The sequence below is a fragment of the Nicotiana sylvestris genome, chromosome 1 (assembly GCF_000393655.2).
Source record: "Nicotiana sylvestris chromosome 1, ASM39365v2, whole genome shotgun sequence".
Classification (NCBI taxonomy): domain Eukaryota; kingdom Viridiplantae; phylum Streptophyta; class Magnoliopsida; order Solanales; family Solanaceae; genus Nicotiana; species Nicotiana sylvestris.
The window spans coordinates 173,896,219-173,922,291 of record NC_091057.1 but is presented as its reverse complement, the minus strand read 5'-3'; the positions used below and the strand labels follow the sequence as shown (position 1 = coordinate 173,922,291).

Genomic DNA, 26,073 nt, shown 5'->3' with positions numbered 1-26,073 from the left:
AATAAATAACCCATAACGATAAATTCAAGTTCATCAATTTAAACTTCAAACAACATAATCATCTAACACCCATGACCCCAGAATATTTGGGTTTTTATCCACTCATATTCATACAAACAGCAACAATATAAGTCTTAAACATAAAATAAATAGATACTAGAATAAAGTTAAAAAAACTCTTTTAATCCTTGCTCCAAAGTATTGTTCCTCTTAATTTTTGATACTTGAAGATGAATCTCTTCTTCTTCTCTCTAAAATCAGGTCTTGTCCCTCAATAATGATTGTTTTACCCTTTTTAATCGTGTAAGAATGAGTTTTGACAATCATGCCCTTTTAAGACCAAAATAGAACAGTTCTGCGATTTTTACACATCCGTGGCACCCGCATGACGCTTGTGCGCCGCGTACATGGATTGGTCAGAGGCAGTATACATTTTAATGGAGCAAAACAATATTTTTCTAGAAATGCACTGCCGCAGCGCCCCACGCGGCACCCCGCGGCGCGACAGTGTAAATTCCTGCGCTGCTTCGTTTTTTCTTTTGTTTTTCTATCCAGACTTGCTATGCGACCCCCGAACACGATTCCAACTTGATTTATTTAGTTTTCTCAGACCTCAAAGCCCCAAATTAATCAAATTCATCCCAAATTTAATTCTTAAGTCGGAATCTCTTCCTGTAAGGCATAAAGTATGAATTTAGTACAATTCATTATTATTTAAGATCAAACCTTTGTAAAATGCAATAATTAAAATGTTGTTACAACGACTAAAACACTAGTTTTTAGCCTATGATCAACACCCCACACTTAAACCATTGCTCGTCCTCGAGCAATTAACATACACTTCACATAAGGATGACCTTCTTATCAAACAATTTCTTTAACAACACATGCGGACACTTAAGTACCAATTCATAATATTTCAACCTCAAGACATAACTCACAAGTGTCACGCATTTTCATAACTTGCTTACTTACTCTAACACAAAGGTCAAAAACGTTTCCTTACTTTTACAAATCATGTACCCTCCCACAATTAATATAGACTAGTTTCTCTCAAAATAATATTCAGGAATATTTAGGAACTCAAAATAGGAAGAATTAGCTCACTCTCAGAATTGAAATTCATGTGCAACAGATGACATACCATGTGCTTGCCCCTAGTGTAATACTCTACTAATTGAGCTTATTCAATCAAGGATCAAATAGAACTTTAATTGGTTGTAATGTAGGCTGAGGAAGGGTGTGATAAATATAGAATGTAGTAGCTACACCTCTTTGAGCACTTCCATACATACACCATTTCATTTCACAATTTCAGCATCACTCTTATTGTTAAACCATCTCCAACCTTTTTGAGGTTTTACATACTAACAACAAATCTCATTCTCTTTAAGCACCATGAGTTAGGGAATGTTACTTATGAATATATATATATATATACATACATACATACATACATACATACATACATACATACATACATACATACATACATACATACATACATATATGTATAACATATACTTGTATAACAAATCCCTCAAGTGTTTTTTTAAACAAACCAACCAATCTCTTCTCAACTTTAACAACATTAAGACAACACTAAGTGCTCATGAGAGATAGAGGTTCAAACAACTAATATATTTACCTAAATTGGTAAGGTTTGTAATGTGGATGCCAAAGAAATAGGATTAACGGCTCAAAAGGTTTGACTAAGATATATACAACTAGGTGGGAACAATTATAAAACTGGTTCAACAAAGAAATGCTTATATCATCTCCTAAACTAAATAATGCTACTATTTCGCTTTGCAAAACACTTGAGGGCAAGTTCTAGATATCAACTGTTAAGCACAGAATATTTCAGCAACCTCACTCACACATTGGCACACAACTCACTCAAGTTTGGATTTTTCTCGACTCTCTAGTCAAAGCAGTTAAGCATGGTCATAAATACACAATTTAAGGCACTTACTTTAGAATCAAGAACTGAGGTTGAACATCACAAATAAGGTACATACCACTTCTAAAGCAAGTGGATTTGAGGAGATTAACTCTGTAAGTTAGGAACTTTTTATTCAATTGAACTAAAAAAAATTACACTATACCCGGTTCAAATACACCCTTGGAAAAGAACCGCGGCATAAAGAAAAATCAAGGGAAATTTTTTAAATTAAACCAAAACTAGCATACACTAAACTGAAATAAAAGGCAAATATTTTTTTTTTGAATTTCGACTTCATTTCCCTCAAGAAAATCCATCGTCGGAAAAAAAATCGAAATTAGTACCACTTACTACCTACAAACGCTATAATCTACCAAACCAAAAAGTTTAACAGTCTAAACAAAATCAAACAACTAAAAATACAAAAATAAGTACATTACAATAGGGTCAAGTCACCCCACACTTAAAAACTTGCATTGTCCCTAATGCAAAAGATCAAAATAGATCAGAAAAGAGACTCCCTGAGGCCATTGGCCTAAGCATATTCATCTTCAAAGGTACGCAAATATTGCAGAACAGAGTTGATATCTTCATCCGGTGAAAATTGTCCTTGCTGAGCCATTCCTAACCACTGTTGAATGAAAGGAGATAGAGGGTAATTTTATTGTAACTCTTCCAAGTTCACTTCTCCTATGGAGGCGCGAAGGCGCAAGTCAGCAAATAATATCTGCAAAGTCTCTTCCTCTCCGACAAACCTTTGATCGGCATTAAGTGCAGCTACAGGCGGATCTATCACAGTCGTGACATCAAGCGCCCTGATAGGATATATTATTTCTATCTTCCAATCGTAGTGATACTCTTCTTCAATGTAGTGCGTACGCAATAACCGAGTGATCATACTCGGATAGTATAGGCGGCATCCCCCAAAAGGTCTCACCTTTGACATGTGTTCCAGCATAATTTTTCCAAGATCAACATGCATTCCTGTTAAAAATGTGTAAATCAAACAAACCTTTAGTTTTGATGCGTCCGTATCACTTTGTGTCGGCATGATTTTTGCATTTATTATCTTCAAAATAACTCTTGCAGGATGCTGGAATGTTCCTTTTTTCATCTCCTTGTGAAACTCATTTGAATCTCTAGTCCACAAGGCAAAGGAATCTGCACCACATAGCTGCCTGCGAATGTCTGGGTAGTCTGGTCTACGAAGAAACCTCTGAAACAACTTATGTGAATGCTCAGTGAAACTCATTCTTTGATTTATGACCTTTGAAGAAAATGGAATCACTCTGTTTCTGACCCTTACTTGGTAACTTGCTTCTAAATCGCCTCCTGGTTGCTAATTGGCGTAAAATTCTTTTTCCAAGTTGATATTCACACTATCACTTTGGCGAAACAACCCTTCAAAACCAAAGCTCTAATGTTATTATATATTGCATTATACTTACGAGTGAGATTTGTTTCATCTATGGAAACTTCAGGAGTTGGTGGCACAGCAGGAACAAATGATTGGAACCATTGTATTGTATGGGCAGGAATAGCCCTGATGCCATATTTGCACTCTGGTACCTCATCTATATCAGGATCGAAGTGTTCCTCTTCCTCCTCAACTGGGGCCGGAGGGGTGCCCTTCTACCTCCCCATCGACTAGTAGATGCAACCTAAGATAGGCCAGTGTTTGATCTTTTACTTGGGCGCCGAGACATTATACCTACACAACATGATATATTAGTTAAAATACACAAAAATAATTATAAAAGCAAGTGGAGTAAATACCCCACACTTATGTTATTATCATGTTGACACTTAGCATGTATAACAGGGATTCAGACTACCATGTTCTTCAATTAGAATGATATAATGCTTATCGGTCTGCCTAATCATTAGAGAGAATTGCAACAATTGTAAATAAAATAAAATAATCAAAAACAAGGCTAAAAATATTAAAAATAAACATAAAAAGAAATTAGTCTGTTTTACAAAATCCAAAATTATTATACAAAACATACTACATAGGCACATTAGCATGAATCCTACATATCATTTTACATAAAGCAAGTGAAAAATCATGGTTTAGCCTAATGCCATAGTTGTTAGCAATAATAACATCTCACAATGCAATTTATTTCTCAATTTGCAACATTACTCAATTTCATGCCACTTAAACATTTTAACAAACACATTGTAAGCATGTCTTGCATTCTAAAAATTTCAACTTGAAATGAGGCAAATTCACCATATCAGCAACACAAATATACCTCACTTCACAACTATAACATCACCGCATCTTCACAATAGTATTCAATGCACAAATTTTCACTTTCTTACATGTATTTTCGAAATAGTGTACCCCTCAACAATCTTCAACAAGAAACTCAACCCATATCACCTCAACACACCCTAAAATCCTCCATAATCACAAAGATAATATACATTCTAAGTTTCTAATACTATTTTCAACAATATTAACAAAAGAAACTAAAAAAAAATTAAAACATCATTCTTGCTAGGGTTTATACAAATATAATTGAAAATAAGAAAGAAATACAAAATAAAATACTACTAGATTGAAAGAAAAGAGAGAAGAGAATACTTACCTTGCAAGAAGAAGAAGGATTTGGGGATGGATTTTTGAGTGAAATTATTTTTTTTACTTCTTTGTGTTTAGTCTTAGAGAGGCAGAGAATTCAGGAGAGGGTAAATAAAATAAGTGGAAAGGGGGTTCGTTTATTAAGGGTTTTTAAAAAAAATCTTTTTTTTATATAAAATGCACTGCCGCGGCGCCCCCCGCGGCTCGCCCCGCGGCGCAGTAGTGCAAAAATCCCAGCTACTCCGAAAATTTTGTATTTTGCCTCGTCTGCGCAATTTTTCCTAGTGCGGTGTGTGGCACGACGCCACATGCGACGCGGTAGGCCAATTTTTCACAGAGTTAGCCTATTTTTCGATTTTTAGCTCACAATTTATACTCCTACATCATTGTACACCGATTTTATGCCAAATTCATGCTTGCACCTGACTAACAACATTATAACATCTAAAATCTAATATTTCTAAACTACAATTAAAAGTTAGTGATGTTAGTCATTAGATTGCCTCCCAACAAGCGCCTGATTTAACGTCGCGGCACGACTCAACACTTCATCACACATCAACCAAATCTACCGAGGTCTTGTGACGTTTAATATCACCACCCCAATAGTGTTTTACTCGATGCTCATTCACCAAAAATGTACCACTTGAATTTATGTCCCGCAATTCAACTGTTCCATGAGGAGTCACACTTACCATAACAAAAGGGCCTGCCCAACGGGACTTAAGCTTTCTAGGAAAAAGCTTTAGCCATGAATTAAACAAGAGAACTTCTTGACCCGGCTCAAAATCACAATGTTGGATGTGCTTGTCATGCCACCTCTTGGTCTTTTCTTTATACAACTTGGCATTTTCATAAGCATGCAACCGAAACTCATCAAGTTCATTGACTTGTAACAGTCTTTTTTCACTGGCTAAGTCCATATCCATATTTAGCTTTTTGATTGCCCAATAAGCTTTGTGTTCTAGCTCAATGGGAAAATGACATGCCTTCCCATAAACCAACTTGTACGGAGAAGTACCTATTGGAGTCTTGTATGCAGTTCGGTAAGCCCACAATGCATCTTCTAACTTACCGGACCAATCTTTCCTATTTGCACTCACAGTTTTCTCCAAAATCTGTTTTACCTCTCTGTTTCACACTTCAACTTGACCACTCCTTTGAGGGTGGTATGCAGTAGCAACCTTGTGTCTTACCCCATATTTTGCTAGAATATTTTTCAACAATTTGTTACAAAAGTGTGTTCCTCCATCACTTATCAACACCCTTGGAGTTCCAAAGCGTGTGAAAATGTGCTTCTTTACGAAACTTACCACTACCTTTGCATCACTAGTAGGAAGAGCAATGACCTCAACCCACTTAGACACATAATCGACTATAACCAAAATGTATCTGTGACCGTTAGAGTATGGAAATGGTCCCATGAAATCAATTCCCCAGACATCAAAGAGCTCTACTGCCAAAATATTTTACAAAGGCATCTCGTTCCTCTTCGTGATTGTACCTGTTCTTTGACACCGATCACAATTTTTATCAAAAGCATGTGCATCTTTAAACAATTTCGGCCAGTAAAAACCTGATTGCAAAACCTTTTGTGTAGTTCTGTCTCCACCATGGTGACCTCCGTAAAGAGAAGCATGACATTCATGCAATATTGCATTCATCTCCTCCTCAGGGACACACCTTCTTACCAATTGATCTGCGCATTGCTTGTATAGAAAAGGCTCGTGCCACATGTAAAATCTCACTTCATGTAAAAATCTTCTTTTATGATTAGCTGTGAATTCTGGTGGAGTCACCACACTTGCAATAAAATTCACATAATCAACATATCATGGGGTTTCATCCGAAGTGATGGCTAGTAACTGTTCATCAGGAAATGTTTCTTTGATTGATTCTCCTTCAGTGACATGGCCTCGATTTTCCAACCTGGACAAGTGATCTGCAACCTGATTCTCTATCCCTTTTCGATCTCGAATCTCTAAATCAAATTCCTGCAAAAGAAGAACCCATCGGATTAACCTTGGCTTGGCATCTTTCTTTGCAAATAAATACCCGATGGTTGAGTGATCTGTATAAACTATGACTTTGGTTCCCACTAGATAGGACCTGAACTTATCAAATGCCCATACTACTGCAAGCAACTCTTTTTCAGTAACAATGTAATTTATTTGTGTTGGATTAAGAATTCTGCTCATATAATGAATGGAATAAAAGATTTTCTCCTTCCGCTGCCCCAAAACAGCTCCAATGGCTATGTCACTTGCGTCACACATCAACTCAAATGGAAGTTTCCAATCTGGAGCAATGATAATTGGTGCAGTAACTAATCTTCTTTTCAGCTCATCAAATGCTTTCAGACAAGCATCATCAAACTTGATGGATGTATCTTTCTCAAGAAGCCTACACAAAGAAGATGAAATTTTTGAAAAATCTTTAATGAAACAACGATAAAAACCTGCATGGCCCAAGAAACTGCGAATGCCTCTAACTGATTTCGGTGGAGGTAATTTTTCAATTGCTTCCACCTTTGCTTTATCTACCTGCAATCCATTCTGGACACTTTGTGCCCTAGGACGATGCCTTCTCTTACCATGAAATGACATTTTCCCCAATTCTGTACCAAATTTGTTTCTTCACACCTAACAAGTACCTTGTTAAGATTCATTAAACATTCTTCAAAAGAACATCCAAATACAGAAAAATCATCCATAAATACTTCCACAAATCTTTCAACCATATCAGTAAAAATAGCCATCATACACCTTTGAAAAGTCGCAGGTGCATTACAGAGACCAAATGACATTCTTTTAAATGCATATGTCCTATAGGGAAATGTAAATGTGGTCTTCTCTTGATCCTCTGGGGCTATAACAATCTGATTATATCCCGAGTAGCCATCCAAAAAATAGTAGTATTCCTGTCCAGCTAATCTATCAAGCATTTGGCCAATAAAGGGGAGAGGAAAATGGTCTTTTCATGTGGCATTATTCAATTTTCTATAATCTATGCAAATCCTCCACCCAGTAACAGTTATAATGGGAATCAGATTATTGTTTTCATTTGTCACTACAGTCATTCCCCCTTTCTTTGGAACACATTGGACTGGACTTACTCATTTGCTATCAGAGATTGGAAATACAATACCTGCATCAAGCCATTTAATCATTTCTTTTCTTACCACCTCTTTCATGTTGGGATTTAGGCGGCGGCGTTGTTCTATGCTCGGCTTGTGTCCTTCCTCCATGAGAATTTTATGCATGCAAAAACCTAGACTAATACCTCTTATGTTAGATATTGTCTACCTAATTGCTCTTTTATGCTCATGTAGAACTCTCAGCAATTTTTTTGCCTGCAATTTAGACAAGTCAGAAGAAATAATAACAGGTAACGTATCAGAACCACCCAAATAAGCATAATAAAGGTGAGAAGGTAAAGGGTTTAGTTCCAATTTTGGAGCTTTTTCAATTGATGGCTTCGGAGGAGGACCATTTGGCATGTTCAAAGGTTCAAAGGGATTTAAACCTTTCATATATTCACATGATACATTCAAAATATGCTTCATCTCTTCAACCTCATCTTTAATCTCCAAACTCTCAAACAACACGATTGCTTTCTCTAAAGAATCCTGCAAATATACACTTGGGGCAATAAGTTGCCCATCCATTTCCATGACAGATATCATAGACAATTCTTCATAATGGCGAGGAAGTTGAATTGCTTTGTATACATTAAAAACAACTTCCTCATTGTCAACTCTCATGATCATTTTTCCTTTTCTTACTTTAATTATAGCATCACATGTAGCCAAGAGAGGTCTTCCCAATATAATAGGAACTTTTTCATCGGCTTCAAAATACAATATAATGAAATCAGTCGGGAAAATAAATTTTCCAATTTTTAGCAACACATCTTCAATCACCCCTTCCGGGTAAGCTATGGACCTGTCTGCTAGTTGCAACATCACCGTGGTGGGTTTTGGAGCTCCCAAACCCAATTGTTTGTACAAAGACAATGGCATCAAATTTATGCTTATTCCCAAATCACAAAGTGCATAGCCTACATTAACATTACCTATTCTCACAGGGATAGTAAAGCTGCCATGATCCTTAAGCTTTTGAGGAAGCTTATTTTGGACCCTTGAAGTGCACTCCTCAGTAAGTGCAACTGTTTCAAATTCAGTCAATTTCCTCTTGTTAGCCATAATATCTTTTATGTACTTGGTATACTTTGGAATTTCACGAATTGCATCTACCAACGAAATATTCAATTGAATCTGACTCAACATAGAGAGAAATTTGTTGAACATGCGGTCATCATTCTTTTTCTGCAATCTTTGTGGAAAAGGTGGTGGTGGCCTTGGAACATTCACGGGCGCTGAAACTGTATCATCTTTCTTTGCTTCCTGTGTTGCTTTGGAAATCAATTCACCCTCAGGTATAAGCTTGTCTTTTCTCTTCTTTGTAACTTCTTCTAATTCTCTTCCAGTTCTAAGTGTAATTTCACTAACTTGCGGATTTTTCTCTGTATCACTTGGAAGAGCATCTACAGACCTAGTGTTTTAATTTGCAGCTAGCTGTCCCATTTGCCTTTCAAGATTTCTGAAGTCAGTTCTGAGTTGTTGATTGTCATGCAACAATTTCTTCAACAAATCATTTGTACTTTCTTTTACCTGCTGGGGTGGCCTTTGAGGTTGATTAAAATTTCCTTGGAGTCTATATTGATTATGATTTGATTGATTTCCACCCCGGGATAAATTAGGATGATTCCTCCAATTTGGATTGTAAGTGTTCCCATATTGTGCCTGTTGGTTCATCGGACCTTTGCTTTGTTGCCCCACATAATAAATAGATTCAGGATTCGTTGGGCACATGTCACTGTGTGATTGTCACCACACATTTCACAAAAAATCGACATTTGTTGAACATGTTGCATTTGTTGTGTCTGGTTCATTGTCATTCAATTTATTTGATTTGCCAACTTTGCTATATCTGCTCTCATGGCGGAAAAGTCATCAAGTTCAAATACCCATGCTGCTTTCTGTTTCATTGCTCTCCTTGGTTCTCCCTTACCTTGCCAATTATGATCATTAGTAGTAAAGTTGTTTAGCAGAAGTTGTATTTCACTATATGGTCTCGCCATGTAACTACCTCCACAAGCTGAATCAAGATTCATCTTTAAAGTCTCATCTAATCCATCAACAAAAGTATGGCCCAATACCTCATCAGTCTGACAATGATGTAGACAGTCTCGGAGTAGTTTCTTGTATCTTTCCCAAGCTTGGCGAAGAGTCTCACCATCTTGTTGTTGAAACCCAAAAATCTGGCTCCGCAAAGACTTTGTCTTTTTAGTGGGGAAAAACTTGACTAAGAATTTCTTTGCTAAATCATCCCAAGTATGGATTGAATTAGCAGGCTCCTTCTGCAACCATTCTTTAGCTTCCCCCAACAATAAAAAAGGAAACAAGGTCAGCCTGACATAGTCCTTGGAAATATTTGGATAGTTGTAAGTATCCGTGATTTCCAAAAAATTCTGAATGTTCCTCTGTGGGTCTTCATGAGATAGACCTACATATTGCCCAGTTGACTGAATCAGCTGTACTATGTACTGTTTAAGCTCAAAGTGACCAGTGATATCAGGCTTCACAATAGCTTGAGTCATATTAGCAAGATTTGGCCTTGCAGCTTCTATCACCGGACGCCCTCCATTACCTATCATCACTGTTGGTTGTGGTTGAACTAAAATGTCCAACTCTCTTTCTGTTTTGTATCTAACTTCCAACTCCTTCCTCGCTCTATGAAGTGTTCTTTCAATTTCAGGATCAAGAGGGAAGAGATTGCTTGTGCTTCTACTCCTCCGTATTCAAGAGAAAAGCCTGCGTGACACAAACAAAGTGAACTGAAGATTAATGCTTAAACCAATAGCTAATAAAAGCTTAACTCAGTCAAGTAGCTAATTTCTAACTCCCCGGCAATAGCGCCAAAAACTTATTGTGACCAAAACACTCACGCAAGTGTACGCGATCGTCAAGTAATATAGTAATAAGTAAAGTATCGTTCTCACGAGGAGTTATGATCAACTTATAGACTAATGTAAACTCAAACAATTATCAATTCAAGTTAATTTATCACAAAATATATAAATAACCAATTTATAATTTAAATAGTAATCAAACAATAATACAACGCAAAGTTTACTACGCCACTTACGCAATTTTCTTTTAACAATTAATAAAAGAGATATTCCAGGGTCATGGGCTTGCTAGAGATCATGCTACGCTTTTAGCTTAAGAATGATTTATTGAATTATTTAGGTTATTGATTATAGGGTTAATAATACCCATAAGAATCTGCCAAATTCTTATGCGTCTATTCAGGTTAAATTAATACCTATATTTCTATGGCATTAATATTAACTCAAATACATTTACAATTCCTATTTTTCAACCAAACAAGGCAATTAAGTATATTTCTATCTTAATCGCTAATCTTTCACCCGATGCCTAGGATCAAGATCTTGTTCTATTTGATTCTATATGCAATCAAGAATTTCCTTTTCCAAGTTTAACTCAAGATTCATAAATAGTATTTCAATGTTAGTTGTGCAGTAAAATAATTAACAACATAATCAAATAAACAACCCATAACAATAAATTCAAGATCACCAATTTAAGCTTCAAACAACATAATCATCTAAAACTCATGACCTCAGAATATTTGAGTTTTTAGTCACTCATATTCATACAAATATCAACAATATAAGTCTTAAACATAAAATAAATAGATACTAGAAGAAAGTTAGAAAAACTCTTTTAATCCTTGCTCCAAAGTGTTGTTCCTCTTGATTTTTGATACTTGAAGATGAATCTCCTCTTCTTTTTCTCTGTAAAATCTGGTCTTGTCCCTCAATAATGGTTGTTTTACCCTTTTTAATCGTGTAAGAATGGGTTTTGACAATCATGCCCTTTTAAGACCAAAATAGAATAGTTCTGTGACTTTTTACACGTTCGTGGCGCCCCGCGCGACGCCTCGTGCGCCGCGTATATGGATTGGTCAGAGGCAGAATACATTTTAACGGAGCAAAACAATATTTTCTGGAAATGCACTGCCGCGGCGCCCCACGCGGCGCGACAGTGTAAATTTCTATGCTGTTTCTTTTTTTTCTTTTGTTTTTCTATCTGGGCTTACTATGCGACCCCCGAACACGATCCCGACTTGATTTATTTAGTTTTTACTCAGACTTCAAAGCCCCAAATTAATCAAATTCATCCCAAATTTAATTCTTAAGCCGGAATCTCTTCTTGCAAGGCATAAAGCATGAATTTAGTACAATTCATTATTATTAAGCTCAAACCTTTGTAAAATGCAATAATTAAAGTGTTGTTACAATGATTAAAACACGAGTTTTTAGCCTATGATCCCACATGTAAGATTGCACTGAGTTTGTTGTTGTTGTATTAACTGGTGGCACCTATGTTTTAAGAAGGTTGAATATATGGTATACTTGGTTGAATGTTGAGTTAGGTATAGAGATCAATTCTCACTAGATATATTTTTGTCTCTTTTTTAAGCAATGCACTGCACACCCATATACTGTAAATCCTAAATCCGCTCTATTAAAATATGACTATGTAAAAAGAGAAAATCTTATTCTAATCTTTGTCGAAACTCAACAGTGAGCTAATGCGTCATCTTAAGAGACCTACTTTATTTCTGTTTTTCTGTTTTTCCTCCCTATGGAATCCACACAATATATTCATGACATAATACAAGCATATCAGCTTACACATGAAGGTATTGACTATTTCTTCTCAAACATAATGCTAACAGCTCACATGCATTGCACTTGTTAAATCCTCTTATATATCCATGTTCGATGTTCCTGGGCAACGAGCATGAAACAATTTGTAGAATGATGGAATTCATGAAAACCAAGAAGTTGTTTTTGCTTCTAATACCCCTTTTTCTCACCATAATCCCCAGTTCTGATCAGTTGCTTCATTCTCGCAAACTATCTCCTTTTCCTGCATTCCCACCAGTAAGTACAATGTTCTCAAGATGTCTCTCTTCTTCTTTTTTTCCTATACTTTTTCTATTCAGACTTCAACTTCCACACACTGACATTATACAAAAGGTTTTATGATGTCAGGTCATATAAAAAATAATTACAGGTAATTGTTCATGATAATTGAAACTAGTTATTTGAAAATAGATCGAGCAAAACAACCACAGTAATAAGTTAAATTACGCTAATACCGTAAAAGTTCCTTTCGCTTTCTTACTTATGAACTAACACTTGATTATTCTAACCAATATTGATAAGGATTAAGTTATACATACCAACAATGTTAAGGTCTTTTACACTATCAATGTATTTTAACTTGTTATAGTAGGTTAGTTACTATTTTTACTAGATTACTTATTAGTAATGTTTATGATATGAATTTACCACCGACTCATATCATGGACTTAATTAGGTTTCGCGCAACGTGACTAAAAAGGAAGAGGTGATTAGAGTTGATGGATCAACTCCAGTGGCTTGTCACTCCAAATGCTACCAATGCATGCCCTGCATGCCCATTCAAATATTAATTGAAGAAGAAGATGGTGATCAGAATGAGCAGTATTATCCCCACGTTTGGAGGTGTGGCTGTGGAGACAAAGTATTCTCACCTTGACCATCATCTATTTCTCCCCTAGCTCAACTCATTATCTTATGCTATAAATATTTGTTCCTACAATGAAAAAATTAGGAGTAATATGTTTGGACAAATGTATATATACTACTATGGCCTATGCGGATTCAGCATGAATTGACAAGTTTTACGCTAACTATCAGTGGGCTAGCAAAAATTGTACTGGCGCCCTATTTGGTCGCTTCCATTTAATATGTACCCTCTTTTTAATTTTTTTTTAACTTGTACCCACTTTTTAAACAACTTAACTTCAGACCTTTTTCTCCTCCTCCTCCTCCTTCTTCTTCTTTTGTTGCTTCGGGTAACTGTGATCTTATATGGTGTTTATGAACATATTTTAAGGTGGTTTATGATATTTTTACAATGGTGAGCTGTTGTGGCGCTTTATTTTTTACTATTGCTTAAGGTTTCTACTTGTTCTTTTTTTTAATTACAAAATGGGTTCGTTAGATTTATTATTGTTTTGACAAGTTGATGATTTGGGTTTGTTTTTTATAATATTTGGAGGTTATATTCAAATTTGAACTCATTTGGAGTAGATTTAGGTATTAAATTGAATATTGAATTGTTAAAATTCGAAGAATAAATTTCTGTTTCTCGGCAATTTGCACTTCAGGCCTATTTGACCTTAAATGCATGAAAACATTTGTTGCACTTTAGACTTTTTGGCTTTAAGTGCATTTAAAGTGCAATTTTTCACTTCAGACTTATTGGCCTTAAGAATAGGAAAACATTTGTTGCACTTCAGACCTTTTGACCTTAAGTGCATCTAAAGTGCAATTTTTCACTTCAAACTTATTGGTCTTAAGTGCATGAAACCATTGCGTACACTTCAGACCTATTTAGCCTTAAGTGCATCTGAAGTGCAATTTTTCATTTCAGATTTATTGGCCTTAAGTGTAGGAAAACATTTGTTGCACTTCAGACCTTTTGGCCTTAAGAGCATCTGAAGTGCAACTTTTTTACTTCAGACGACCATAAGTACTGCATGAAACTATTGGTTGCACTTTAAACCTATTTGGCCTAAGTACATCTGAAGTGCAATTTTTTCACTTCAAACTAACTTTTTTTTAATTTCATATCCAATATGTTTGAAGTTGATCGTAAAGTGGGTGCGTAGGCTTGCAAATTTTTTTTGCAAAATGAATATAGGTTCAATTGTGACTCTAAAATCGGGTATAAATGCAAAGGTCCGACAATATGAACCAAACCCATACTGGCGGAGTTGTGTTGAAAAATGTCCGGTCAATGCATGAATTAAGGCAATTTCTGCTTACACATATTACATGCGTTTCTTATCACTGGTCGAAGATTTTGTCTAGAAAAGATGTATAAGTATTCTGAAATAGGTCGGGTCTTATAAATTGTCTAGGATATTTAATTTGTCTCCTTTTAGCGATGAACATGGGAGTCCCATGTTTTACATGACCCAAAAAGCCATATGACTATCTTTTGTCTGTATACGGAATTTGAATTTACTTTCGTTTCTATATATTACAGTAGGAACAAAAATCAAAGTGGTGATTAAAAGGTTAATCAAATGAATAACATCGCATATTTAAAAAATTTAAAATTGTATAAAATAGTGTAATTGTGCCAAATGATTTGAGATATTATCCCAAACTAGATATCAGAGCTACACGTATAAATCCACGTATATGTTTAGGAGTAAGTAGAAGAAAACATAATCTTTTTCTCTCAAAAATGTATATATGTATAGAGAGGGGGGGGGGTAATAAAACAAAGTTGCTGCCCGTCACCATCTTCTGCAATGTCATAATTCAAGGAGGAAATTGACACAATCAAAGAAATAAAGACTAGTTCATCATGATTTCAACCAAACATTGGGGACCATAAAATTTGGCATCATAAGGTTATTTGCGAAGATTAATGCAAGGGACATGTCTCTATCAGGCACCTCTAAGTACAAATGTGGCCTAAAACTAAAGTTTAACGTGAGATCTAAATCTTTGTTCTAAAAGTTATACTAATGTATATTTTTATTTGACGAAGTCTATTCAGCTAGCCTTTTGAGATACAAAGTTGTTAATAATTTTTGTATAACTGATATCTTCTAATAATATAGCCAACTCATTTAATTTTTCTTGTGACATTGTTGATCTTAGCTAAGATTTTTTTATTTTAGTTTGAAAATTTTATTCCGTTGAGACAACTGTTATGTAGGAACTGTTAACATTAGTCGATAAGTAATATAAGCATTTGGAAAGAATCCAATCTTTTTATTTGAGTGAGTATATTGATTAGAGCAGTAACTTCTACTTGTATTATTTTATTTAACACTTTTAGTGCAAAAAATAAGGCTAAATTATCAATATTAGATTTAGAGTGACTATTTAGAGATTCAGGAATATTTTTTTAGTTTCTCGCCATCTAAGTATCTCAATCTTTTACCATTAAATATGATCCAACAATATTTTAAATCGTTTAAATCTGTTTTGAAGTGAAAAAATGACTTCATCAACTCTCAAAGATTCTTCAAGAGACTTTGTGATTTTTGTAGACAATAAATTTGCGTCGAGAAAATAAAATCAAGACCGAAAAATATCGCAACAATCATAGTATTTTATTTCAAATATTTGAGTGTTAAAATCTCTATGATTCCTCTGATTCTACTTTTCTAGTATAAATTCAAGGGCCTTTGAGCTTGATCTTGAATTGTAATTTGATTTATCCGTCACGAACACTTTGATTGTTGCCACGAATTTTATCACAAACAAGTAGCCTTGATCTTGAACGCCTTGTATTTGATTTGATTTCGTTCTTGATCTTGAATACTTGAATTGTTCTTCGTTCTTGAGCTTGAACTTGAACTTGATTGCTTGAAGCTTGAAACTTGTAGAGAAATTTGCGGCGTTTGATCCACGAGCTCTCTCTTGCTTCTTGTTATAACTTCTGGTATTTTTTCTGAGTTATGAAGACCCCTATTTATAGTTGTGGAAGGGAAGAATTGTGATAAGAACAAACTCTTTCCGACCAATCAAATTGAAGTGTGACATGGCGCATTTGATTGGCCAGAATATGTCACTTGCACATGTGGCGCGATTTCATTGGACTTTTAGTGTGACTGGGCATGCCTTGTCCTTTTGACACATGGCACGATCCTATTGGCTCTTTCGTTTGACTTGGCGCGCCACGTCATTTGACATATGGCACCAAACTGGGCCTCTAGGAAGATAATATTTTGGGCTTAATTAAGTGGGCTCATCACTTTAGCCCAATAGATTAAGACTTATTTATTTAATCCATAAATGTTGGACCTATATAATTAATTCATTTATATATTAGCCCATAATATTTATTTGGACCAATATATCTTGAATTTAAAATATAGTCCAAATTATTTTATGGATTTAATTTAAATAAAATTTATATGCCTACAATTTTATTTCAAGATTCCCATCAAATTACTTAGTTCTATAATTTACACGTTTATTACAATTCATGAAACTCAGTTTAAATATTTATCTCAAATGAAAATTTATTAACTGAAATCATAGCAGTTGTAAATCCTTCTGCTCTATTTTTTTAAAAGAAATCAAACATCTTAGTTGATCTATGACAACATCAATGATTTACTTGTTAATTTAATTCCACTTCACATGTTAGGAAAAATAATTACTTTACTCATTTTTAAGTAAGCCAAATAGTTACTTTATTTATATATCTAAAAAAAAAGATCACTTATATGAAAAAAACTACTTTTGTATTAAAAATATTAAATATTAATTTTTTAAATATCTATAAACCGATTATTTTTTAAAAATGAGGCCCCCAAATTTGGGGGCATAAGACACAAGTCTTATTAGATAATACATTAAAGCCGGCCCTAGACTCTCCATATGGTTTGCCTCCGTTTGCTAAGTGAAATACAACAAAGTTACACCGTAATATATTCCAATGCAAGTATTAGTAGATGATTTCACGACTCGATCACATGATCTATTGCTCACGGCTTTACCGTCGTTCAACTCAAAATCATTTCTCAAACAAATTTTCGTTAATTACAACTTGACCAAAGAAAGATTGTCCCTCGTTCCCTTTAAGATTATGTCACTTCTTCTTTTTTAAGGGTAGATAAGTAACTTAACGGCCTTTAACCTACTGGTTGGAAATCAATATGTTGGAATACTTTTCACCCATTCAATAAAATCTTTAATAATGATTCAATTTGCATCCAACTCATTGTTATTTGCCCTTTAAATATCTCTCACCTAACCTGTTAAATTTTGGACGAATTACATAAACATCGGTTAAACATTTAACACATGCCTAGTAATGATTAAAACACGAATTTTACCTTGATTATAAGAAACTTGCCAGTTGCTGTGTAAAGGATAAAGAAATTCAAGCTTGAAAAGTTGAAACTAGTGATGAATTGGTTGTACCTCAACAGAATTATAACCAGTGAAGGTATGTTCTGCGTTCAACTTGTTCTGTGCCTCAGTCAAAGCATAGAAATTGAAAGGAGTTAATTAGGCACGTTGAATGAAAAGGAATGTCATCAAGACTTGAAAATTAGTGGATTCCAACTGTCTGCTACGCGTTATTGATACAGTCTTTTTCAATTTGATTCTGCTTGCCCACAGATTATATTAGTGACCTTTCCCTGTTATACAATCTAAGTATTTTCTTCAACGGTTATACTTAATAATATCATTCTATTGAATCACTTTTGACAATTTTGCATTAATCAACCTTGCTGACTATTCTTATCCATATCCATGAAACCTCCTCCTGCAGACTTTCTCCACTATAAATACATGTCAGCCATTCCCATTTCTTACATCAAAACTTATTGAGTTAAACAACATCCAAAACTCACCCATTCAAAAGAAGAAAAGCTACTATATTTATCCTTATGGAAGGTCTAATCCCATTTCTCCTTCACGCCATGAAGAAACAGAAGCCTCACCACAATACTTTCCGGTGTCTCTCCGATACCTCTAACCGGAGCTACCACATGCTCGTCGGAGCTGACTCTATAGAGGGCTCTTCTCATCGGAGAACTCGATCAGAGTTTCAGCCTCCGGTTAGCGTTGATTTCTTGGAGCTGTCCCAGCCTAAAAGCTTCAATTACAGAGCTTCTTCTCTGGTTTCTCCTGTTTCGAACAGATTGACTACTACGAGCAATTTACAAGGAACTACTACAGTTGATAATCTCCGCCATAGGAAATTCTGATGCTACAGATTACGTTTAAAAAAAAATACTGATGAATAATTTGTACTTTGTTGTGTTCTTTCTTTAAAATCTAGACAAGATGATTAAGTGTACATGTGCAATATTTGTTTGATTCTTTTGTAATACATACTGTTGTTTGAATATATAAACTTGTGTGCTTTTTATGTTATTTAATGATCTTTTAGGTCTATCCTAGTTAACAATTCTTTCTTTTTTCTTTATCTTATGCAGCTCGTATCATTTCTTTTGCTACTTCAATTGAGACTCCATAATAGAGTTGGGTGTTTTATCAAGATACCACATTGTGGTGACTCCGTATTGTTGGAAAACGAAATGTTGTAAAATAAACTAACGAGCGAGAGGTTCCGTAAGTGAAAAATTTCTTAACTTAAAAAATATAATACTAGTAATTAGGATGTAGAAAGAATTTGGCCATCATTTTTGAAGGAAAATTGTAGCCATTAAAGTCCAGCCTCCAATATTTTAAATGATTCATAATTTGGAATCTCTTACAAAAAGCAATGATTAATTTATTTTATTGAGACCCGTCATCCTAATTAAGGTTCGGTTGAGTTGGTTGGATGAGTGGTTTTCCACAAACCTGGAATCGATTCCTTTTACTAGCAGTCTTCTCTGTCAGAGCTCGTCGCCTAAAACAGTTTATATCTCCTGTGTGATTTGCGGGTTATTACACAGTGAGCAGATTTTTTTCTAAAAAATTTATTTTATTGAAGTATGACGGTATAACAATCTAACAAAAGGGTTGGATGTGTGCAAAATTAAGAAACGAAAAAATAAATTTCATGATTCCTTCGTGCCATTAGTCCATTCTTAAGATAAGATTTCTTACCAAAGTTGAAATTGCTTCTCAAAATCTATTCCTTTAACAGGTTGATATGTCAATTATTTTCTTAACAAATGAGGGATATATTTGAGAAAGTAATCTCTAACTTTACTAAATATACATTGACATACTTCCAAAATAAATTAAAACCTTGCTTAAAAGTTACAAATTTCAGTAATAACTTAAGACTCAAGCTTTAGTAATCTATACTATATTAAAAGTATGAATACCCTTATTAAAATATCGTTCGCCTTTTTTACCCTTTAAAAAAGATTTTACATTCGACAAAATAGTAAACTAAGTTATTTTCCTAAACTAAGCTTTAATTTTGAGTTAGCAAAAGCTAAGTTATCAATTGTTCTTTATCGATGGTTTGCAGCTTCTCTTGGTTCCTTGTCTAACGTCATTAAAGATATTCATGCTCAGTTTTCAATAGTTTCTTAATACACTAAGAACTTTTATAAATTTTAATTTATGCTCTATCCGTTTACTTTTATTCTCTCTGATATGCCATTCTTTATTCAAGTGTTTTTCTAATTTTGTACTTAAAAAGTCATTTTTTTTTATTATTGCCTTCAATATATTGAATTGGCACTGAAGCGAGCAATAATAGATTCTTTTTTAATTGTTAATTTTGTTAAACATAGGAAACATGATTGCTTTCTCTCATAGTTTAAGGTACAATTAATCCATAAATAGTAAAAACATTACAGATGTATATCAGCCCTGTGATTTCACTATTTGTTGAACAAAAACTATAATCAGTATATGCTTCATTGGTAACGTGGAAAAAAGAAATATACAAATACTTAATTTCATATTTTCTCTATTTGTGATCTCTCGTGGCTGCTGTTCCTTGAGAAACATTAGTTGGTGTTTTTTTTAAATATCATGTAAAATTCACCATTAAAAGTAGAATACAATAACATACGTTCTTTATAGGACTTAACAGAAGTCTCTAGACATTTTTATTGTTTAAAGGATAATGAATTAAAAAACATGAAAGATGACTAGAGTATAGATACACAACTATTCGATAGCAACGTAAAAGAAACCAAGTAAAAACAAAAAAATATAAATCACACGAGTGGAAAGTTATTAATCAAGTTGGGACTCAAGAATAAAGTCTACATAAATATACAAAACGATAAATCTAAATTATATGGAAAGAAACATATTCAATACATTGTAGTTTGCTACTCATAATCGCTAGAATACTTTGTGTCTTGCTAATAAAGATACTTGAAATAGCTTAGTTTAAGTATAAGTAGCATAATAGGTTTTAGGAATTAGTATTTTGAGTTTAATTACTTATTGGCTTGTAACAATTTTCATAATTCCAAGGCCCAATGAAAAATTTAATGCTTTATTAGTTTTAAACTTACTATATAAATAAATTTTTCACATGTAAAATTTATTCGGTACGGTTCGATCTACTCTAATTATCGGTATGGTTATAGATTTATATAAAAACATACGATTTCTTTAAAGAAATCTAAAAATTGGTTCGGTTTTGTCGGTTTAGTCGATTTTCAAATATCGATTGACACCCCCTATGTCAATCTATCTCAGGATTAGAGCATCAATTAATGCAATCAAAATTTAGTATTTGTTCTCTCTTCTCTATGCAACTTTGTTTCAGGGCAATCAAAATATGGACGAAAGTTTTGGGGAAAAAGTATATCATGGAGTGTCAAACTAATATATTTGGCTTGATAATTATCGCATTTGCAAAAGCCCTAACTTTTTTGGTTGAAAAAACTGAAAAGTATGAAGAACTTGAGAGATTCAAATTCTGAAAGGGTGAAAATTAAAGGAAGGAAATTGAAGAAGTAAGTTTTTTTTAAAGGTGGAATTACACATCACAAATTCCCAAAGGGTGTAATCAGTAATTTGGAACAAGTCTTAGGGTGTTTTAATGTCCTATCCAAAACTTAATAGGTTTATATGTCAAAATTCAAACATTAAGGGGATGACATGGCATTTAAGCAAAACCATAGTCTTTCTGCCGATGGCAAACGCCGCCGTTAGCAGATCGTTCATTGCCCTTGTCCCCCAATTGAATTGAAGGAAAGAATAGCTTCTTTTCTACTACTGGTAAGGTCAAGTGCAGGAATGCAATGGCACTAAAATCAGTGTTCGATGCTTCAGTAATCAGGGCTGAATTCGACAAGGCCAGTATCAACACTCGCTTCATACCTCTTATTTGGAAGTAAGTTTATCCGTCTCTTCCTTTATGTGTCTTATTATTAATAACACAAAAGTTATAATTTTTTCTGTTTTGTTTTGTTTTGCTCATGATTATACACATGAATAGGTATGTGATACAGGACCCAGATTGCGATTGGGAAGATATTCCATCTTTGCCCTCCTCGGCTTACACTTTGCTTCGTTCCAAGTTCAGAACTACAACTTCTGTTGTCCACTCTGTCTTGGAGTCCAACGACGGTGTCACCACCAAGCTCCTCATCAAGCTCCAGGTTTTACTTTTTAGCTGACCTAGCCCGCAATCATTTTTAATAAGTTTTGTCAAATTCATATTTCACGCTCAAAATATATTGTAAGAGAAAAGGCAATTCATTGACAAAAGCACCAAAGAGGGCATAACCTTTAATTTATCATGGTGGTCTCGGGGTCAGCTTGGACGCACATTGACTAATCCCAACAAAGTACCGAGCAACTCTATCCACCAAAGAGGACATAACCTTGTTTTATTGACCCGTTTATTTGGAAATAAACCAAAAACTAATCCTTTGTAATACCCCCTCCCGCAAAGATGAGAATAGTACTATGTAATTTGATTTTTTACTATTGTTCTAATACTACTTGTTAGAAGGTGTGAGGCGTTGGTGTGCTCTTTTTTGTGATTTAAATATTTCTGATTTTATCCACTTGTTAAGAAAAAGGGCGTTTATAGTATCTATACATAAAACTCTGGCTTTACAAGCATATCACATTGACATCAATTTTCTGATAAAATATCCTATTGACATTGTTAAATGCTAGAATGGAGCATTTGTGGAGTCTGTGGTTATGAGATACGACACGCGCTTGGGGAAATATAATGGAAAGCCTCGTCCTGGAGGACCAAGATCAACCTTGTGCATATCGTCTCAGGCATGTCATTTCGTTAGCTCTATTTATTTATTAGTAAAAGGCTTGTTGCTTGTTAGGTGCAAGTTATGTTTTCCTTTTGGCATGCCTAAGTATTTTATGTTTTGTTCTCTTAGAAAGCCGTTTTATGTTGACCAGACACTCTTTTCTTATAGGTTGGATGCAAAATGGGCTGCACATTCTGTGCTACCGGAAGCATGGGGTTCAAAAGTAACCTGTCTTCTGGAGAGATAGTTGAACAATTGGTCCATGCCTCTCGTTTATCAACCATCCGTAATATTGTTTTCATGGTATTTCTTTTCCCCTTTCTGCAGAATTGGTTTTCTCCATAATAGCTGTTGTTTACTCAATGGTGGATCTAGGATTTGAGGGAAGTGGGTTCTAAGTGCCGCTATTCATTTTGCTCTATCACAACGTGAAACCCTGTCTCTCTCTTCTCAGTTTCACTCCGTTCTCTGCAACTTTATGACATCCATGATTAAGAAGAAAAGACAGAATTTAGAATAATGTAACAGTTTTTGGTCTATGCATCTTTAGTATGGTTGTTAGGAACGGGATGGTGGGCACTCAAGGCACCAAAGTTGTGTCCATTTATGGGTTAGTTCAGCTGTATGGGTCATGCTTGTGCTTCAGTTGCTGTATTGAGCTTTCTTGTTGAGGTTACTTGATAATGATGCAACTACAGAGACATTCTTCTATTACTAAGAAGCTATATCCTTTTTGTCATTTTCTCTTTTCTTGTCCAAAAAATTTAAAAAGCCATCCATATCAAATAAATAGGTAAACAAATAAATGAAGTTAACAGTTTGTCATCTAAATAAACATTGAGGCACTTGAAGTACAGACGATAGTAGTTTTTTACTGGTAGCTGCCTAATGCTTGTGTTTTTTATGGGAATATCTAGATAGATTTTCAAATTTGAAATCATCCAGTCAAAATGACTAAGAATTTTGGATCTCTTCATGTTTTTTGACTTTCTTGGTTCACTATAAGTGTTTTCTGTCATTTATTTTTTAATTTGTTTCGACTCTACACATTCGTGAGTCTTCATTTTGGTTGCATTATCATCCAACTGGTGGACAGGGAATGGGGGAACCATTGAATAACTACTCTGCCCTGGTGGATGCCATACGAGTCATGACAGCATTTCCATTTCAGCTCTCTCCTAGGAGAATTACAGTCTCAACGGTATGAATGACCCTGTGATGTCTTTTCCTCTCAAGTTACAACGTTGTTGTATGGTTTCTCACCTTGACTTCTTGAGGCACACTCACTTTTATATACTTGTTCTGGTACTTTTTGTAATCAATTTCCCCATGTCAGGAAATCACTTTCTCATAATTAGCTGTTTAGTTGCATTCTTTTATAGATCACATGAACATCAATATAACCAATTAAATGTTTTGTAGGTCGGGATAATTCATGCCATCACCAAGCTCCACAATGACGTCCCAAATGTGAACCTGGCTGTCTCTTTGCATGCACCAGTCCAAGAAATCCGTTGTCAGATAATGCCTGCAGCAAGAGCTTTTCCTTTGGAAAGACTCATGAATGCACTGCAGGAATATCAAAAGAAAAGGTGTTGTCTGCAATTGCCCTGTTATATTTCAGTAGCATTCACTCCCTCCTTCGCATTTTATATTATGCCATTTGAGTTGCATGGAGATTAAGATTTTAGTTTAATTTATGTATCATACATTTTTGGACTGTTCCAAGATGGAAAGAGTGGCATAAATTAAGGCACATAAATTATCTTTAATGTCCATGATAACCAATTTGGTAGCTTTGGCAAGTTGCTGAGAGATCTTATCTGCCTTCTTTGTAGCCAGCAAAAGATCTTTATTGAATACATAATGCTTGATGGAGTAAATGATGAGGAGAAGCACGCGCATCAGCTCGGGAAATTGCTAGAAGCATTTCAAGTGGTGAGTTTTAAGAATATTATATAGATTATGCCTAATGGTGGGATGTGAGTATGTATGTGGGTTAATTTATGCTTAACGCACTTGAGCTGTATCAGTGGATGCATTCCAAACAAAACCATTAGTTGGTGGGAAAAGAAAAAGGAAAAAAATGGGGGGGGGGGGAGGGGGAGGGGGGAGACTATATTGATCGATCAGACAGTGGGGGGCTAACACCTATATAGCTAAACAGTTCATTTCGTCTTTTAGTCGCAAAAAATTTGGTAACAATCGCTTTGCATTGACATCAAAATATTCTCACAGGTTGTGAATCTCATACCTTTTAATCCAATTGGATCATTAAGTCATTTCAGTACCAGTACCAATCAGAAAGTCACCACGTTTCAGAAAATATTGAGGGATACCTATGATATTCGCACAACTGTTCGCAAGGAAATGGGCCGAGATATAAGCGGTGCCTGTGGTCAATTGGTGGTTAATCTACCAGATAAGCGCTCCATCAGCAGTGCAGCTCCTCTAACAGACATTGAGGATCTCCATAAGCAGTAGAGTTAAAGGTACCTTTTATGTTTGGCTGTTCCTAAATTAGATTGAACTTTCAATCAGGAACCACTTGATCAGGGCTTAATATTCACAGAAATGTGATACCAAATTCAGTTGTAAAAGAAGTCTGTTTCTTTCTTCTTTTTATTTTTTATCAGTATTTTTTTTTATAAAAAGAAAACTGGATAAGGCATTCATCACCCATGTACAGTAGTGATGCATGCAGAATCTAACCATGACCAAAGTACTATCTGTACGACTTATTTCTGAAGGTTCGTTTAACTCTATTTCTCAGAAATTCTATGTTAAAAGGAGAGACGAATAGCAGCTCTATCTACAGGATATATGTAGCTTTCAGTCTTGACCGCAAGTTGACGTTGGTCCCTGCTATTAGTTGAAGGGGAGATGTGAACGGCCCATCTCAGGCTCGAGGAAGATGTATACGACACATAACAAGCTGTCTTTCTAATGTTTCTTTTGTTTTGCCATAGAAACTTTTTTATTAGAAATTGCAGTGAAGAGGCAGACGTGTACAAGAATATGTTCAAAGAGATGTGAGCACTAAAATATTTTGTACGAACCTGAATCAGAAGACATCATAAGCTAGTTTTGGCCTGCACATATGATCTGAGATCTCTGTATTCAGTTGTTCGCTCAAGGTCCTCACCTAATCTTCGCAAGCTGCATATTAGCATGATCACAACCATGCCTTTCTTGGTTTAGGTTTTGGAGGAACCTCGGTTCATAATTTCAATTAAGGAGTTGGGAAGAGAATTTAACTTTTATATATTATGTGAAACAGTGAAAGTCATCTAACTTTTATTTACTTATATATTGCATTTTGTTAAAGAAGTGCAACAGGATTCCTCACTAATTGAACAATTGCCTTTGCTGTTCATGTCGACTTTTCTTTCTCTTTTTCTTTCCGCAAGGGTTGAGGTCGATATCACAGATCTGAACTTAACTTCGGCATTAGGGGCGACTGAAAGTGGGAACTACAAAGAAAGTGGTATATGCAAAGATAATGCTGTATGCAGTCTTCCTTCAGACTTCATTAACCAAAGATGAATTCAATAATTCCGAACAGAAGAATCCAAAATGAACATGGGTCCATGTTGTAGTCAATCTTTGGTGCCTCATTAATCAATGTTCCCAAAATGCAACTAAAAACAGTATCTTGAGCTACGTCCTTCAAGTCCACAGCTAAAATCTTATCAACT

The 26,073-nt window shown here is 35.0% G+C and overlaps 3 protein-coding genes across 3 annotated transcripts; 2 read left to right on the top strand and 1 right to left on the bottom strand.

The window, feature by feature from the left end:
- Positions 1-5,086: 5,086 nt before the first annotated feature.
- On the bottom strand, positions 5,087-6,271 carry LOC138877100 (uncharacterized). The gene is made up of 3 exons (XM_070156624.1): positions 6,040-6,271; positions 5,849-5,910; positions 5,087-5,653 (listed from the first exon to the last, which is right to left on the bottom strand). The coding sequence occupies exons 1-3, from the start codon at positions 6,269-6,271 to the stop codon at positions 5,087-5,089; spliced, it is 861 nt and encodes a 286-aa protein (XP_070012725.1).
- An 11,738-nt stretch (positions 6,272-18,009) lies between these two features.
- On the top strand, positions 18,010-18,599 carry LOC104212567 (uncharacterized). The gene has a single exon (XM_009761870.2). The coding sequence runs from the start codon at positions 18,110-18,112 to the stop codon at positions 18,428-18,430; it is 321 nt and encodes a 106-aa protein (XP_009760172.1). The 5' UTR covers positions 18,010-18,109; the 3' UTR covers positions 18,431-18,599.
- A 2,649-nt stretch (positions 18,600-21,248) lies between these two features.
- LOC104212557 (uncharacterized) lies at positions 21,249-25,751 on the top strand. Its single transcript, XM_009761862.2, has 9 exons — positions 21,249-21,486; positions 21,592-21,754; positions 22,281-22,391; positions 22,544-22,678; positions 23,472-23,576; positions 23,798-23,967; positions 24,214-24,313; positions 24,614-24,867; positions 25,149-25,751. The coding sequence occupies exons 1-8, from the start codon at positions 21,395-21,397 to the stop codon at positions 24,857-24,859; spliced, it is 1,122 nt and encodes a 373-aa protein (XP_009760164.1). The 5' UTR covers positions 21,249-21,394; the 3' UTR covers positions 24,860-24,867; positions 25,149-25,751.
- Positions 25,752-26,073: the final 322 nt, after the last annotated feature.

What these genes read in the sequence shown, in the direction of transcription:
- LOC104212567 (XM_009761870.2), top strand. Translation starts at nt 18,110, where the DNA reads ATGGAAGGTCTAATCCCATTTCTCCTTCACGCCATGAAGAAACAGAAG.
- LOC104212557 (XM_009761862.2), top strand. Translation starts at nt 21,395, where the DNA reads ATGGCACTAAAATCAGTGTTCGATGCTTCAGTAATCAGGGCTGAATTC. An exon ending in TCCGTAATATTGTTTTCATG is followed by an intron (nt 22,679 to 23,471) that starts GTATTTCTTTTC and finishes ACTGGTGGACAG; the next exon opens with GGAATGGGGGAACCATTGAA. An exon ending in TGCTAGAAGCATTTCAAGTG is followed by an intron (nt 24,314 to 24,613) that starts GTGAGTTTTAAG and finishes ATATTCTCACAG; the next exon opens with GTTGTGAATCTCATACCTTT.
- LOC138877100 (XM_070156624.1), bottom strand. Translation starts at nt 6,271, where the DNA reads ATGTGGCACGAGCCTTTTCTATACAAGCAATGCGCAGATCAATTGGTA. An exon ending in TGATCGGTGTCAAAGAACAG is followed by an intron (nt 5,911 to 6,039) that starts GTACAATCACGA and finishes TTTTGGTTATAG; the next exon opens with TCGATTATGTGTCTAAGTGG. An exon ending in CTAGTGATGCAAAGGTAGTG is followed by an intron (nt 5,654 to 5,848) that starts GTAAGTTTCGTA and finishes GAGGTAAAACAG; the next exon opens with ATTTTGGAGAAAACTGTGAG.